The 15,913-nt window shown below is 45.4% G+C and overlaps 1 protein-coding gene across 11 annotated transcripts; it reads left to right on the forward strand.

Moving 5' to 3' along the window:
• The first annotated feature begins 870 nt into the window (after nt 1-870).
• ZBTB24 (zinc finger and BTB domain containing 24) lies at nt 871-15,754 on the forward strand. Of its 11 annotated transcripts, none has more exons than XM_031456148.2 (7): nt 871-1,126; nt 1,711-2,694; nt 5,194-5,361; nt 5,845-5,928; nt 6,606-6,689; nt 13,004-13,085; nt 13,870-15,754. In XM_031456148.2, exons 2-7 carry the CDS (start codon nt 1,740-1,742, stop codon nt 14,588-14,590), a joined length of 2,094 nt encoding a protein of 697 aa, XP_031312008.2. In that variant the 5' UTR covers nt 871-1,126; nt 1,711-1,739; the 3' UTR covers nt 14,591-15,754. The 11 variants fall into 11 exon arrangements, 8 of the variants coding, with proteins under 8 accessions (XP_031312008.2, XP_031312007.2, XP_064342860.1 ...); XM_031456147.2 differs by having other exon boundaries at nt 871-1,019; XM_064486790.1 differs by lacking the exon at nt 6,606-6,689 and having other exon boundaries at nt 871-1,019.
• The last annotated feature ends 159 nt before the right edge of the window (nt 15,755-15,913 follow it).

Genomic DNA, 15,913 nt, shown 5'->3' on the forward strand with positions numbered 1-15,913 from the left:
TAAACAATTAGGTATTAGTGAAGCGTAGATTGAGAGAAAGTGCTGAAATAGAGAAGTAGGAGGGGACTGGATTTAGGTGGGGCTTGTAGACTACATCCAGAAACTTGGTCTTTATCAAGATGATACATGGGATTCACAAAGAATCTAAGCGAGGGAGTGACTCCAGTCTCTGGATATGATTTGCACTTGGAGAGGTCTCCTTTACTCCTGCGTACTGGAGGGAACAACACTGCAATGAAGGCTAGTTAGAAACCCTTAGCAGTCTATTGAAGAAAGATATTTAAAGTCTGAATAATGATAATAATGATCATTTTAATCATAGTAGACATGAATTAAACCATTACGTCCATTACATACTTAATCTTGTTTACTCCACAGTCACCCAGTGTTGGCACTGGTGTTAACATCTGCATATCACGACTAAGGTGAACAAGGTTGACAGGGTAACTAAGGTCACTCAGTAACCACATCTATCCGACTAGAGGGCTCTCTTCACTCCCTTGGACTAAAGCATTGGATGAGGAGGAGGATGACGACGATGACGATGAATGTAAAGGCGCTTTAACTCAGCATTCGTCACACATTCGAGACCTGAAAGCCAGCTTCAGCGTCTGGGAAGGGGAAGAGACAAAATTAGGGTGTCGGTGGGCAGCTAAAAGGATATAAAACTTCCATACTTCCAGAGTGACAACGCCATTACGGCCCACTCCTCGCAAACACTGAGACCCGCTAGGGCTCTCCACGCGGCTCCTCCCGGGACCTCAGGCCCCGCCCCGCCCCGCCCCGCCCGGGGGCGCTTCTGCGGGCCACGTGGTCCCTCGTCCGCGCAGGCGGCTCCCGGCGCCGGCGCTTCCGGGTTGGCTGCGGCGACGGCGGCGGCGCAGGGGCAGAAGCGGGCGGCGCAGGAACGCCGGCTGTTGGCCCCGCGGAGCTGGGGGCCTGGGCAGGCCCGGCCCGGGTGCGCCCGCCAGGCCGCGGGTGAGCGGCCCAGTTTCGGACCTCTCCCGGCGTCCCGAGAGGTACGTCCGCCGTCGGCCCACCGTCCGGGGGCGCGGGGCGCGCAGCCGTGTTGACGCCTCCCCAGCAGCCGCTCCCGGGTCCGGCCCGAGGGGCCCTGGGCTCGGAGGTAGGGGCCCCCCGTCGCCTCGCTCCCCGCTTCCAGCTTGGCGGACCGCGGGCTCCGGGGAATGGCCCGCCCGCCCGCAGCTGCGCGCCGCGTGTCGTCTGGCGCCAGCCTGAGCGATCCACGCCGCCCTTCCAGAGCGAGGCCGAATACGCCTTACAGTACTATTACTTAATTGCAGCTACCCCAAAATTCACTTCGCACGTGGACGTTGTCTTCGCCCTTTCCATTTTTGTTTCACAGACAAAATGGCTAATAACATGTAAAATCCAGACACTGTAGTTTTCATTCTGATGTTTATGCAACTATGGGAAGTTAGTGCAGGGAGAGACTTAAGGGGTGGTTGAGCCCAATTTCTTTATTTTACAGAGGAGAAAATGAACCCTGAGCGGTACCGTGGATGTCGGAAATTCACCCGGCTGGGTGATGGTACAATAAGTATGAGAACCTAAAGCTAAGTTTTTAAATAGTCTTTTAAGAGTGGTAAATGGTAAAATTTAGTTAAAGTGAAGTGAAGAGTAGGTGCTTTTGGAGTGGGATTGTTAGATAATGCCTCCTTTTTTTAAAATAATATTTTCTTATTTCAGGATTAATCCTTCTTGGGCTTCTAAAGAAAATGGCAGAGACATCATCAGAGCCTCCTGGGCAGCTTGTTGTACACTCAGACACCCACAGTGACACTGTCCTGGCCAGTTTTGAGAATCAGAGGAAGAAAGGCTTTCTGTGTGACATTACTTTAATCGTGGAGAATGTGCATTTCCGGGCCCATAAAGCTTTGCTTGCTGCCAGTAGTGAATACTTCTCAATGATGTTTGCTGAAGAGGGGGAGATCGGCCAGTCCATTTACATGCTGGAAGGCATGGTTGCTGACACATTTGGCATCCTGCTGGAATTTATCTACACAGGTTGTCTCCAGGCCAGTGAGAAAAGTACAGAACAAATCCTGGCCACTGCCCAGTTCTTAAAAGTCTATGACCTGGTAAAGGCTTATACAGACTTTCAGAATAATCACAGCTCCCCAAAGCCAACGACTCTGAACGCCGCTGGTGCTCCAGTGGTTGTTATTTCTAATAAGAAAAATGATCCTCCAAAGCGGAAACGGGGAAGACCCAGGAAAGTCAACGGTTTACAGGAGGGGAAATCAGAACTGACTGCAGAAGAGGAAACACAGCTCAGAGTGAACAACTCAGTTCAGAATAGACAAAACTTTGTGGTTAAAGAAGGAGACAGTGGTGTACTGAATGAGCAGGTTCCAGCAAAAGAATTGGAAGAGTCTGAGCCTGTTTGTGAGCCAGGTAGAGGGGAGGGAGTGCCGGCTGAAAAAGATGAGAACTGTGATCCCCAGACCCTTGACGGGCAGGACAGCCAGAGCCGGTGCAGCAAGCGGAGGATTCGGAGATCTGTCAAACTTAAAGATTACAAACTTGTTGGGGATGAAGATGACCAGGGTTCAGCCAAGAGGGTCTGTGGAAGGAGGAAGCGCCCCGGTGGCCCTGAGGCCCGTTGTAAAGACTGTGGCAAAGTGTTTAAGTACAATCACTTTTTAGCAATCCACCAGAGGAGCCACACAGGTAATTACACTTTCACAGCTTATTGGAATGTGATTTGGAGAAGTAACCATAATAATAGCTTTCGTTTATTGTGCGCCATCTATGTGATGGGCATTGTCACAAAGTGTACATGTTACTGCAGTGAAGTCTCACAGCAGTCCTGTGAGATAGGTAATATTATCCTGGTTGTACAGATGGAAGAGACTTAAGTCCTAGAAAGCTTAAAGTAACTTGCCCAGGGCATCGATGTAGTGACAGAGCTGGAATTTGAACCCAAGAGACCTGATTCCAGGACCTCTCTTCTTATTTGAAGTTGTGGTTCAAGGCTTGAATGTCCAGGAAGCAAGCAAACTCTAGCCACATTTAATCTGCTTTATGATTCTTGAAGATTCCTCATCTTGACCGTAGCTGTGGGGTTTTAAACATTTTTTTTCCTTTTATTTATTTATTTTTATAATGGCGGTACTGGAGATTGAACCCAGGACCTCATGCATGCTAAGCATGTGCTCCACCTCTGAGCTATACCCTCCCTCCCAACCATAACTATGTTTTTGCCCAGGTCTGTCTGGACAGCTTTCTCACTCAGTCATCTAGCTGTAAATGTCCTTACCTCTTTGGTACCTCTAGCCCGGTGCTGGCCAATGGATCCCTGTGTGAGGATGGAACTGTTCTATATCTGTGCTGTCCATTATGGTGGCCACTAGCCACATGTGTGTGTTGAGTGCTTGACATGTGGTGAGTATGACTGAGAAACTGAATATTTTGTTTTAATTAATTTCAGTGGCCACCACATTGGACAGTGCAGCCCTAGCCAGAAACCCCTTCCTCCTGTGAGCCTCTATTATACACCTAACTCGTGCAGCTGTGGGTCGGGCGTATTTATATCCCTGTTATATACCCCTCAACCTGATTGTAAGCTGAAGTACGGGGACTGATACTTAAGTCTTCCTTCATCCACAGCCATCCTGTGACCCAGGAGCGTCCAGCACTGTGGTTCTCAACCTGGCTGCACGTTACAGACTCCTAGGGAATTTGAAAAACTACCCGTGCCTGGTCCCAGCCCCAGAGCTTCTGACTTCATTATCTGGAGCTTTGGTGCTTTTTAAGGACAGATAGGTTGAGAACCCTGAATTCTAGTTCTTTGAACTAAGTAGACACTTATTTGTTGAACGTAATGGAGGATCATTTAAAGAGTTAAATAGTTCTATAGGATTTGTTAAGGAAGACAGCATGTAGGATCTTCCCTTTTGCCCCCTGTATTCTGCAGTTTTGCATTAAATCACTTTAGTGTGGGTCTCTCTTCTTCCGTTTGGGTGGATACCAGTAGATCCATACAGTCTGGAAACTCGTATCCTTTACTTCCAGAAAAATTTCTTGAATTATTTCATAGATGTTTTCTCTACTCTTTCTCTGGAACTCTTGGTGTTTGGATGTTGAACCTCCTGGACCCATCCCCTAACATTTTTACCTTTTCTCTCCTATTTTCCATCACTTTTTGCTCTACTTTCTGGGGATTTCTTTATATTTTAACTTTTATTTTTCTATTTCTACTCTTACTTTTTTACTGGTAGGAGGTCTTTTCTCTGAGTTCCTTTTTTTTTTTTTTTAAGTTAGAATCCTCTTTGTTTCACAATGTAATATTGTAACGTCTGTGAGCCTGCTAAAAACAGCATTTGCTTATTTCTTAGCTTTTAATGTTTTCTTCACTCTGGGCAGTCTCTGTTTTCTGCAAGTTGCTTCTTCTCTTGTCTGTTTCTGTATCTATTTCAACTACTAAAGGCCTTCCTTGACTGATGATTTGTGTGTGTGTGTTTTAATTGTATTTAATTATATGCAAGAATGGTTTGCTAAAAGCTGCGGGCAACTCTGTGGGTGTGGAGAGGGCCTGTGGGCATCCTCGCTGATCCCTGGCTCCTTCAGCTCTCTTTCCTCGGGCCCATCGCATTCCAGGAGAAGGCACTTCACCTCCCACCTGGAGGCTCTAGGCCTGGCTGCCAGGGTCTGGCACAAGAAGGGACCAAAGGCTGGGTTGGGGAGCGGTCTCATTGTCCCAGATGGAAACTTTGACTTGTTCTCCCTATGGTGGTCCTGCTCCACCGATCTGGGAGGCCTCTAACCCGGAGTCCCCTAGTCCAGAGACCCTTTGTTTGATTTACCCTCTTCAGAGAACAGTCTCTATCTTCTGTTAGGGAGAGAGGTGGTCTCCTGGTTGCGTGAAGTAGGAGACTGGATCGGGGCAGGGGAGTTGCCAGCTACTTTTGGAACACTCATTTATCCTTCCTTACCCCCTACTTTCAGAGATAACGGGCGCCACCAATTCCTGAACCTTGCAGAGGCTCTGTCTTAAAATTAGGTCTTACTTCTCTTAGCACTCCTCACTGCTGGCATCAGATTCATCTGTTTGAGCTTGCAAAATTTTATTGCTGATGTCTCTCCCATTCATTGTCATTTTAATTGGAGAGAGGACAGAAAGATGTGCAGATTCTTGCTTATGCCATGTTTCTGGGGCTCTTGTTCCAGGGGAGCGACCTTTCAAATGTAATGAGTGTGGAAAAGGCTTTGCCCAGAAGCATTCCCTGCAAGTCCATACGCGGATGCACACAGGCGAGCGGCCGTACACCTGCACCGTGTGCAGCAAGGCTCTCACCACCAAGCACTCGCTGCTGGAGCACATGAGCCTGCACTCAGGTAGCCAGGCTTGTACCAGAGGGCCCGCTGCCACCAGGTTCCAGTTCCCGGGGTGGGCATTACTGCCATCTGAGTGGTCTTTCCTCCCCGGTATCATTCTCCAAGCAGTGTCATTGAAAGACAGAATTATGCATCTGTCACAGTGTAGACTTCTGCACAGCAGTGAGCCTTAAACTAGGGCTTATAAACTGGCTGCTGGGAGTTCAACAAGCAGGCATGTTTTAACCACCAGAGTTTAGAATTATTTTACTTTGGATGCCTTTGGGGCAAATTTGAATTCTCCCAGTCTGTCCCAGTCTCCATCACTCCTTACTGCCTTTCATGTCTTTGCATATTTATGTTACAGTGACATTTGGGTTTGTAGACAAGTCAACTTGTGTTATTTATAGAAAATGGGGACCTGGGCCCACTATGGTATTTACCTTATTAGTGAGCTTTCTAGTTCTTTATAGTCTTTTGCGTGTTTTGTTTTTTATTTGGCAGGACAGAAGTCTTTTACTTGTGATCAGTGTGGAAAATATTTCAGCCAGAAAAGACAACTAAAGAGCCATTACCGAGTTCATACAGGTACAATAAAGTGAGGGAAAATTGGGATTGAGGTGGGGAGCAATTACAAATTGTTTCTGAAATGTCAGATTCATGTTGCAGAAGATAAATGAGTTTTTAGGGAAATAATTCTTTAAAAAGCAATATAAATTGGGTGTCCTTGTATTATTCTCTACTACTCTGATTTATATTAAATTTCTATATTATCATTTTGGTGCCATACACAGAAGCCCTGCAAAATTGGTATCGTTCAAGGTGCCGCTTGACTAGGGGGCTCCTGCTAATTGGTTGTTAGTGGTGCCTGAACAATGGTGTCTCCTCCCCATAAGTGCCAGTCCGAGCTTTCTCCAGCTGGTTCCACCCATGGGCCTCTTTTCTTTTCTGCCAACTGAGAAGAAATGAAAAGGGGATTGGGAGCATCACTTAAGATCAGTTAGCCACAGTCACACCAGTGCTTCAAGGGGAAAAGGAGATTATATTTAGGGAGATTGGAAGGGTCCCACCTCTTTTTGGGAAGCAGTGAGTTGAGATGCATAGGAAAATACTCATTGTTAACCAGATTTAATTTAAAAATTGTTGTTTTATTAAAGTACCATATTTAAAGTGATTATTTTTCAGGGAAGTGCTTTAACACAAATCACTGAAGAAATGCAGGGACAGCATATATGCACTGACACTTTTTTTATTGTTGCGACAAGGCCACTCATTACCGGAATGCAACCACTGCCGCCGCAAATTCATGGATGTGTCTCAGCTAAAGAAACACCTACGAACACACACGGGTAAAACTCCATCTTGCCCTTTCTTCCTGTTTTTGGGAGAATGAGTTATGAAGTATTCGGAGTCCCCTCCTCAGGCTGTGTTTATTGTAAATTGAGTGGGGATTTTATAAGTAGATCATTTAAAAAGCCCAGGCAGAATACACTGTGCTATGGGGAAATCTCATCTCTGTAGGTTAGCAAAACCAAGAGTTCTTACTGAGCACTGTTCATTTATGAAACTTCACTTAATACCACGAAATAGAACAAGTCTGAATCAGGTTCTGTGTTTCAGTCTTAATTTACTTCATCAAAAGATTATCAAAATAATGTTTTTTAGAAAAGGAAGCAAAGTGAAGCAGACACAAAGGTAGCACAGGCACTGAGGATTTTTCCACTTTCTCTCCTAGAACCAGTACTTACAGCATTAGCATCGTCACCTCCAGAAAAATCAGCTTCCAGGAGGAAAAGGAGGCAGGATCAATTAGAGCCGGTCAAATTCTTTCACTTAAGATCAGAAAAGTAAAAATGTAGGCCTTTTAGAACTTTGGGTAAGAAGCACTTCTTAGGAAGAAACCTGTTAGATTTTTCTAAGAAAAACTTCCTATTGTAAGTTGATAATTTAATGATTCTGGTAAATTGTCCACCAAAATTATATATCAGATTGCTTTATGTTGCCTTGGACATTTTTTTTTAACACAAGTTTTTCTTCTTAAGGTCATTTACTTTCTTAAATATCTCACTGGGTCTGAGTTTTATAAAAATGGATCTCTAGACATTCTTTCCACAGACATCATTAATAGGATCTGTGAAATTTAATTCATCTTCTGAACACATATTAGCTGAACAGTTACTGGGTACCAGGCAGTCTTCATGGTCTTGAGGATAGCACAGTGCATGAGATGGACAGCTCTTGAGGGGTTGACGTTCAAACGGGGGGACAGAGGACAAGTGACTGTGTGACGTGTTAGGTGGGGGTAAGTGCTATGAAGAACTGAATGCAGGGCAAGGGGATGGGGCTGGGGCGGGCAGGGGAGGTGACATCGTGGACGGAGATGTGACTGCTGTGGGGACTGAGCGAGGGCTGTGTCTACCCGGGAGAAGAGCATTGTGGGCAGAGGGAACGGGAGGTGCAGAGGCCTGAGGCAGGAGGGTTTCTGGTGGGCGTGGAAGTGCTGGGGCAGTGGGAGTGGGAGGGTGGGGTGCAGGTGGACGTCAGAGGCTGCTGGAGTCCCTGTCATGCAGGGGTTCCCAGTCCAGCGTGTGCTTCAGTTACCTGAGAAGCTTTAAAATGGAAAAAGCCTGGTCCTGCCCCCAGAGACTCTAACTGAAGTGACTTGGAATGAGGCTCAGAAGTGGCGTTTTTAGAAGCTCTCCAGGTTTCTCTAGTGCGCACTTAGGCCTAAGAACTTTAGAGGCCGCAAAAAAAGACTTTGGGTTTTATTCTGAGTGAGATGACTAAGGAGAGGACTGATGTGATGTAATGTAGAGTTTTAATGAGATTGCTCCAGCTCCACGTGGGGTCGGGTGGGGTGAGGCAGGGGTGCAGGTGCCCTCGGGAGGGTGCAGAGACCCCCTGGGAGGCCGGTGCGGTAATCAGGGCTCTGCACAGGGTGGTAGCAATGGAAGCGGTGCTGAGTGGTCCAGTTCCGGATGTGATCTGAAGGAAGGGCTGACATGATTTGCTCATGGTTAGATGTGGAGGGCTAAGAGGAAGGGAAGGCAGAAGCAGCTGGAAGGATGAGAAACTGGGGCAGACGGAGGAGTAAATCAAGAGTTAGATTTTAGACATGTGGGGTCTGAGATGTCTCTCTGACATCCATGTACATGTGTGGAGGAGGCAGCTGGACATTTGAGTCCGGGTTCAGAGGAGACCTGCAAGCAGAGATAACGGATGTACATGCTTACATGTAGGCCTTTGAATGGCATGTGGGGCTGTGAAGAGTCTGCAGGGGGAGCCCAGGGGCCTCAGTTCCTCTGGACAGTGCCAGAGCTGAGACATCGCATCTTCATCTTGTCTTCTGAGCATAAGGTGTCAGTGAGGCTTCTGGTCTTTCTGAGGAGAAGCGGGCCTTGAAGTAGGGGTGAAAAGCAGAACAAGTCCTCTCTCTGTAATCCCTGCAAACTGCTCCACCCTCTACTCTCGGGAGCAGGAGAGGGAAGTGGTGATGTGATGGGTGAAAAAGGAGATGACAAGGGCTCTGTAAAGTGGTTTGTATCCTTAGAAATAAGAAATGAAACCCGTCAAAGTATTAGGCTCTCTGAGGCCGGGACTGTGACTCATCTGTCCTTAGCACCGAGAGCGTGTATGATGTCGGGGTTGAGAAGAGTTGGTGTTGGCGTGCCACTTCCCTGCTCCCTCGGGGAGGTTTGGGAGAGGCACAGACGGAGGTGCGAACAGGCCCGGCAGGCAGGTGGTGCTGAGAAGGCCAAGCAAGAGCACCTGTTGTGACAGCAGGGCCACACCTACTGGAAAACCAACACTGTCATCTCTTAGCTCTTTAAGTGCAAACTCTCTCTGGGTTAGATGTCCTTTGCCAAGCACAAGAAGTCAGAGATAAGTAAGAGATGCTTTCTTCCCTAAGAGGTCATCTTCAGTTGGGTGGACAGATGCATTTTGACATGGAGGCAAGATGACAGGCAGTGTCGTGAGGTCACTGCAGCTCAGCTCTTGTCCCCGTATGTGGAGCTGGTCAGGCTGTCAGGCACTGAGCCAAGCCATGCCAAGCATAGGACTGAGAAAGCAGCAAATGTTTACACTTAACAGAGGGACTACACCTTTCTGTTGTCTGCAGTACTGCCTTCCTGACATCAGTGTACCTGAAAATAAGTTAGTGATCAAAAGATTGCTTGACGAGCTGGGGACAAGTTCAGGGAATTAGCCCAGAAGAAGCCTGGTGAGTGGCCTCTGACCCCAGTTCATACAGTATAGTCGCAGCCCTCCAGTGTCCCTGTCTCTTGCATATGATGTTAGGTAAACACCAATCCTCCCCTATTGGCTCCCACTCCCAGGCAGGTGCCCTGCCTGTGATACAGGTAACTGAGTCACAGCTTTCATTCACAGCCTCGTTTTGTTGGGTTGGATTTGAAGCTTCCTAAATCTCCTTAGCCCTGTGTCAAGACCATCCATTAACATTGCTGGTCCCCATCTTTGTGACATCAGGGGCCCCTCCTGCAATAGTCCCTTCCAGAGTCTACATGTGCTCTAGTGAGGACCTCAGTGGAGCGTGATAAAAGCCCCAGTAGAGATGTGAACACAGAGGTGATTAACTTTCCCTGGGAAGAGCTGGGGAAGCATCCCAGAGGAAAGACCTGGATCTTGAAGCCAGAGTAAGCGCTGGATTGACAGAGGAAGTGGGAAGAGGCGTTCCCAGAGGGGAACAGGATGCGTGGGGTTGAGAATGTGAGAGGCCCGGCGGGCCTGTGGTGAGGAGTTCCCTGATGAACAGCTAAAGTGGGATTGCTGACCAGGGGGCGGACCTGCGGTGAAGGCAAGGGGAGATCTCTCGGCAGAAAGGAGGCGTATTTTGCTTCCTGTATGGAAAAGGACTACTCAAGCAGCCCCAAGAGGATGGTCAGAGAGGGAAGGTTCTGACAATAAGCCAGTTAACAGGCTCTTTGGGGAAGAAAGATGAAGGCCTTTGGGTCAGGAGAGTGGTAGGAAGAGAAGTACTTAAGAGATTCTTAGCCTAGGGAGAAAAGAAGTATGTGGATTTACTTCTGGGCTCTCTGTTCTGTTCCATTGATCCATGTGTCTTGTTTTTGTGCCAGTACAATGCTGTTGTGATTAATGTAGCTCTGCAGAGTTGTCTGAAGTCTGGGAGGGTTATGCCTCCAGCCTCATTCTTTTTCTTCAGTATTGGTTTGGCAGTTCTGGGTCTTTTATGGTTCCATATAAATTTTAGGATTATTTGTTCTAGTTCTGTGAAAAATGTCCTGGGTAATTTGATAGGGATCATATTAAATCTGCAGATTCCTCTAGGTGGTATGGTTATTTTAACTATTAATTTTTCCAACCCAAGAGCATGAGATATCTTTCCATTTCTTTGAATCATTTTCAGATTCCTTTATCAATGTTTTATAGTGCTCCATGTATAAGTCTTTCACCTCCTTCGTCAAGTTCATTCATAAGTATTTTATTTTTTTGATGCAATTTTAAAAGGGATTTTTTTTAACTTCCCCTTTCTGATATTTCATTATTGATGCAAAGAAATGCAACAGACTTCTGTATGTTAATCTTGTATCCTGCCACCTTTCTGAATTTGTTTATTCTAATCCCTTTTGTGTGGGGTCTTTAGAGTTTTCTATATATAGTATGCATCCGCATATAGTGACAGTTTTACCTCTTCTCTTCCAGTTTGGATCCCTTTTATTTCTTTCTGTCTGATTGCTGTGGCGAGGACTTCCGGTACTGTGTTGAACAGAAGTGATGAGAGTGGGCATCCTTGCCTTGTTTCAGATTTTAGCAGGAAGGCTTTCAGTGTTGTGCTGCTGTGGGTTTGTCATAAATGGCTTTTATTATGTTGAGATATATTCCCTCTGAACCCACTTTACCTTAAGTGAGGGTTGAATTTTATCAAATGCTTTTTCTGCATCTATTGAGATGATTGTGTGATTTTTTGGAAAGACAGTGGCAGTGGCCTGCTTTTAACCTTTGGAGTGGGTTAGGGTCATTGCTGCAAAGATGCAGATTGACCCAAGTTGTCATAAGCGTTCTGTGCCTAGATTGAACTTGGGGAAATAACTAGCCTAAATTTTCTAGTAGATGCTGTGAAAGGGAAATTACCTGACCATCCTCCACTTCACTCATCCCTTGCTGTTACCTACTTAAGTGGGATTTTGCTTTTCTTTTTCTTTCTTTTTTTAATTCATAGTCCCCTTGCCTTCGTTAGGATCAATAATTGTGTTTCTGGAGGGCATGGCAGTCTGTCATTGTATGTGCAGTATACAAACTAATGCTGAATAAATGCTGTAGAAGCCTTATTATTCCTAGTGGGTCTGGAGCAGTCATGACATCGTGTGTGGGCCTTAATTCCCACTCTGAAATTTGTTTATTCAACAAGGATTTCTGGAACATTTACCAGGCCCAGTTCTAGACACTGGGGTCCTCGGAGTGGACAAGCCCACAAATCATCCTACATAAGAACGGGAGACACAAGCAGGGGAGGGCATAGCTCAGTGGTAGAGCACATGCTTAGCATGTACAAGGTCCTGGGTTCAGTCCCCAGTACCTCCATCAAAAAAATAAATAAATAAACCTAATTACCTCCCCCAAAACAAAAGCAAATAAATAACAACAAAAATATATTTTTAAAAAAGAAAATATTAAAAAAAAAAAAGTCAAGAACGGGATAGACACGTAAGTAATACGTAGAGTGTATAAGCCGGGGATGGCCTTGTGGGAAAACTAACTCAGGGAAGCCAGCCAAGACACACTGGGTCAGTACTCTCTGGTGATGAAGCCTCACTGATAAAGTGACACTTGAGCAGAGACTGGAAGGCAGTGTGGAGAGTGAACCTCTCTGGGAAACTCCTGGGGGAGACATGCCGGGGAGCGGGGATGGTAAGTGCAAGGGCCCGGGGCGGGGCTTGCTTGGGATGTGGTGTTCAGGGACTCTCTGGAAGCTGAGTTGGTGAGCAGGGGAGAGTGCCCGATGAGGTTAGGCAGGCTTGGGGTGAGGAATGGCCTTGGGCAGACAGACCTGGCAGCTCTCTGATTCCTTGTAGGCCCAGGGCTTTGGCTTTTATCTCCACAGACAGGATGGGGGGCTGTTGGAGCATTTGCAGCAGAACGTGATAGGATCTGACTGTGTATAGAATCACTCTGGTTGCCACATTCATGGTGGACGACAGAAGCAGGAGTAGGGCTGCTGCCGGGAAGTGGTGGCAGCCTGGGCCAGGGGTGACTGTGGAGGTGGCAAGAAGTCGTCAGGTTCTGGGAAAGGAGATGGAAATGGGAGTCATCCCTAATTGTGCACCATCCCGGGTGTCCTTGGAAGGTCACGCAGGAATATGAGAGTGTAAGTTACCTAAGGGAGGTCCACACAGAAGCAGATGTGGTTTCTGTCCATTTAATTGCCACCTCCTTGTTTCAGTTTTTAAGTGTTTGAGGGAAAGGACTGTACTTTATACTTCTCTGAGTCCTCGGGGCACTTAGCACACGGTGCTCAGGTACGCGGTAGGCACTTGCTAAGTGCTCCATTGATTCACTCACTCATGCCTACTGAGAATTCAAGTGGTACTGCCTTCATTCTTTTTTGTATTGTGATACCATGGGGTGACTTTTTCTTTTTGTTTTATTTTGGATGTATATCTCTGAACGCTTTCCCCTTTTTTAGGTGAGAAGCCATTTACTTGTGAAATCTGCGGCAAATCGTTCACAGCAAAGAGTTCTCTTCAGACCCACATCAGAATCCATCGGTAAAGTTTTGCACAGTTTTCTCACATGGAGTCCTCGTTCACTCCTAATATTCAGTAGGGTGACATATATTACCTTTATAGTCCTTTCCCCCAAATTACTACTCTGGTAGAAATTTCCTGAGTAGTTTATTAATTTGTTTTATCTTTTCAATAAAGAAATTTCTCACTTAGGCAAAATCAGGAAAACTGATTCTGAACAGCAAAAGTCTGCATTATTGATGTCATTTCTTGAATTTTAATTTTGGGTTGGGGGGCTACTCCAAAGCTTAAGTCTCATCAAAACTAAATATTAAATTTAATATTTTCTGAATAAATTTTTTTGTTAACACAACTTATTTCCAGATTTGACTTGTTCATCTAACACAATTAGGGGCTACTTAAATTTGTAATATTGAAATCAAACATGTATTTATTTGACTTCTAGAGTCTAAAAATTGGCTGTGAGAACTAAAACCAAAAAAGAATTTTATGCGTAATGTATTAACATTTACCTTCTTATCTGAAATACGCACAATGGAATCATAAAATTTTATCACATCTAACCCAGCCCCACAGCCCCATGCACCACCTGTCCTCAAATACCCACTCCCCCTTTTTTTCTTTAAGGTTAGAAAATGAAGCCCATGGAAGGTGTGACTTGCTCCAAACCCTTACGTTAGTAGGAGAACCCATGACTTACATCTCCCGGTTAAGCTAACTTTCCTTTCTTCTTGACTGCTTCTCCCTAACTAATCAGGAAGTAATAAATTGATGTTTTAAAAATAAAACGTATATTTTCTTGTAGAGGAGAAAAGCCATATTCCTGTGCTGTATGTGGCAAATCCTTCTCTGACTCGAGTGCCAAGAGGAGACACTGCATTCTACACACGGGCAAAAAGCCTTTCTCCTGCCCTGAGTGTAACTTACAGTTTGCTCGCTTAGACAACTTGAAGGCTCACTTGAAAATCCATAGCAAAGAGAAGCAGGCGTCCGATGCCAGCAGCGTTTCCGGCAATAATAATACTGAGGAGGTCAGGAATATTCTTCAGCTGCAGCCCTATCAACTCTCTACCTCCGGAGAGCAGGAGATTCAGCTTCTTGTAACAGATTCTGTACATAACATCAATTTCATGCCTGGTCCTAGCCAAGGAATCAGCATCGTCACTGCAGAGAGTTCCCAGAGCATGACCGCAGACCAGGCTGCTAATCTCACCCTGCTCACGCAGCCGCCCGAGCAGCTGCAGAATTTAATTCTTTCAGCTCAGCAGGAGCAAACAGAGCACCTTCAGAGCCTCAATATGATTGAGAGCCAGATGGAACCCTCACAGACCGAGCCCGTGCACGTAATCACACTGTCCAAGGAAACTTTGGCACATCTTCACGCCCATCAGGAGCAAACAGAGGAGCTCCATTTAGCGAGCGCTTCAGATCCGGCTCAGCACCTGCAGCTGCCGCAGGCGCCTGCTCCGCCGCCACCCGCCCACCGCGTGCCCCAGCCCACACCGCTTAGCCAGGAGCAGAGCTGACCTGAAAACGCACTGGACTGCTCCGTTGGTCTCCTCTCCGCAAGCCTGCGGTGACTGGATTGTGTGCCTGAAGTCAGGCCTTTTGCAGCGCTCACTTACAGGTCTTACAGACCTTAGCTGAGCTGAGCTGAGCTGAGCTGGAGCTATAATGCTTCCCATCCAGGAAACAAGATGTGTGTCATGTCTTACATCTAATGCTGATTTGGATCTGGCATTTCACTGTTGACGAATGGTTTGCATTTTCATGTACTATGTCTCTTACAGACTTGGGTAACTTTTCTTTGGGGACACTGAATTAGACTCTCCTGTGAGTATTAAATGTTCACAACCAGAGGTTATGGTCTTGCTGACCTTTCCAGTTATCTTTTTTATTTTTTAGAACAAAGGAAGTCATGTGTTGAATTGGGTAGAATGGTTGGTTCCCCCTCCTTATTTCTCTTAGGTGACACAGTTGCCACTACAAGACAAGTCAGGGCTAAATATGGCAGATTACAACTTGGGGGACTGTTCTTCTAACAATTTCCAGTCCCCTAAGACATGGTAACTTCTCAATATTTAATCTTCGTGTGGTGCAGTGGGCTAATAATATAAATGTCTATAATCTATAATCTATAGTCTATAATCTAAATGTCTGTTTTAACTCAAAATTCACATAACAAGAAAACCAAAAGGATAGGATTGTTTTTTAAATTCTGAACTCAACTTTTCTGAGATACATAGCTTTACATGTGTTTTAAAAGCAGGTTGTTGAAAATTTAAAAGTCTAATTAAAGTATAAAATTAGATCACGATATTCACCCCAAATAAATTCTGACTTTTTGTCAGCATTGATATTTGATCTTCATGATGAAGTTAAAGCTTTCTTAATTATCCTGGAATATAAAATTCAGTGTAATTTGTGTTAAATATACTCTGGATAATACTGGAATCTAATTGGTCTCTCAAAATGTTGTTCTGTGTATTGTGTCTAATAACTTTCTGGATAGGAACTTATTATAATCTATTTTTATTGCAAAGGTTAAATCTCACAAAATAGACACATCATTTAAAACAGAAAATTCTCATCTTAAAAATCATTTTGAGCCTCCAAGAGTTAGTAGCCAGCGTGTCTGTAATTGTGTGATTTTAAATAACCATCAGAAGATTAAATTATATTTGGGTTCAGTTTTCCAGCTATTTTATTGAATACTTTGACCACGTTCTCTCAAGTAAACTGATAGAGGATTTTTGAGAAAAGAAAGTGGGCACTAGTATATATAAACTAACATAATGCTGGTGGACAGTAGGGATAATCTCCCCTAAAATTAACAGGACTTCACATTA

The sequence above is a fragment of the Camelus dromedarius genome, chromosome 6 (genome assembly GCF_036321535.1).
Source record: "Camelus dromedarius isolate mCamDro1 chromosome 6, mCamDro1.pat, whole genome shotgun sequence".
NCBI classification, from domain to species: domain Eukaryota; kingdom Metazoa; phylum Chordata; class Mammalia; order Artiodactyla; family Camelidae; genus Camelus; species Camelus dromedarius.

Coding starts and splice junctions, on each gene's coding strand:
- ZBTB24 (XM_031456148.2), top strand. CDS start 1,740: ATGGCAGAGACATCATCAGAGCCTCCTGGGCAGCTTGTTGTACACTCA. Junction 5,362..5,844: donor GCACATGAGCCTGCACTCAG/GTAGCCAGGCTT, acceptor TTTATTTGGCAG/GACAGAAGTCTTTTACTTGT. Junction 5,929..6,605: donor CCATTACCGAGTTCATACAG/GTACAATAAAGT, acceptor TGTTGCGACAAG/GCCACTCATTACCGGAATGC.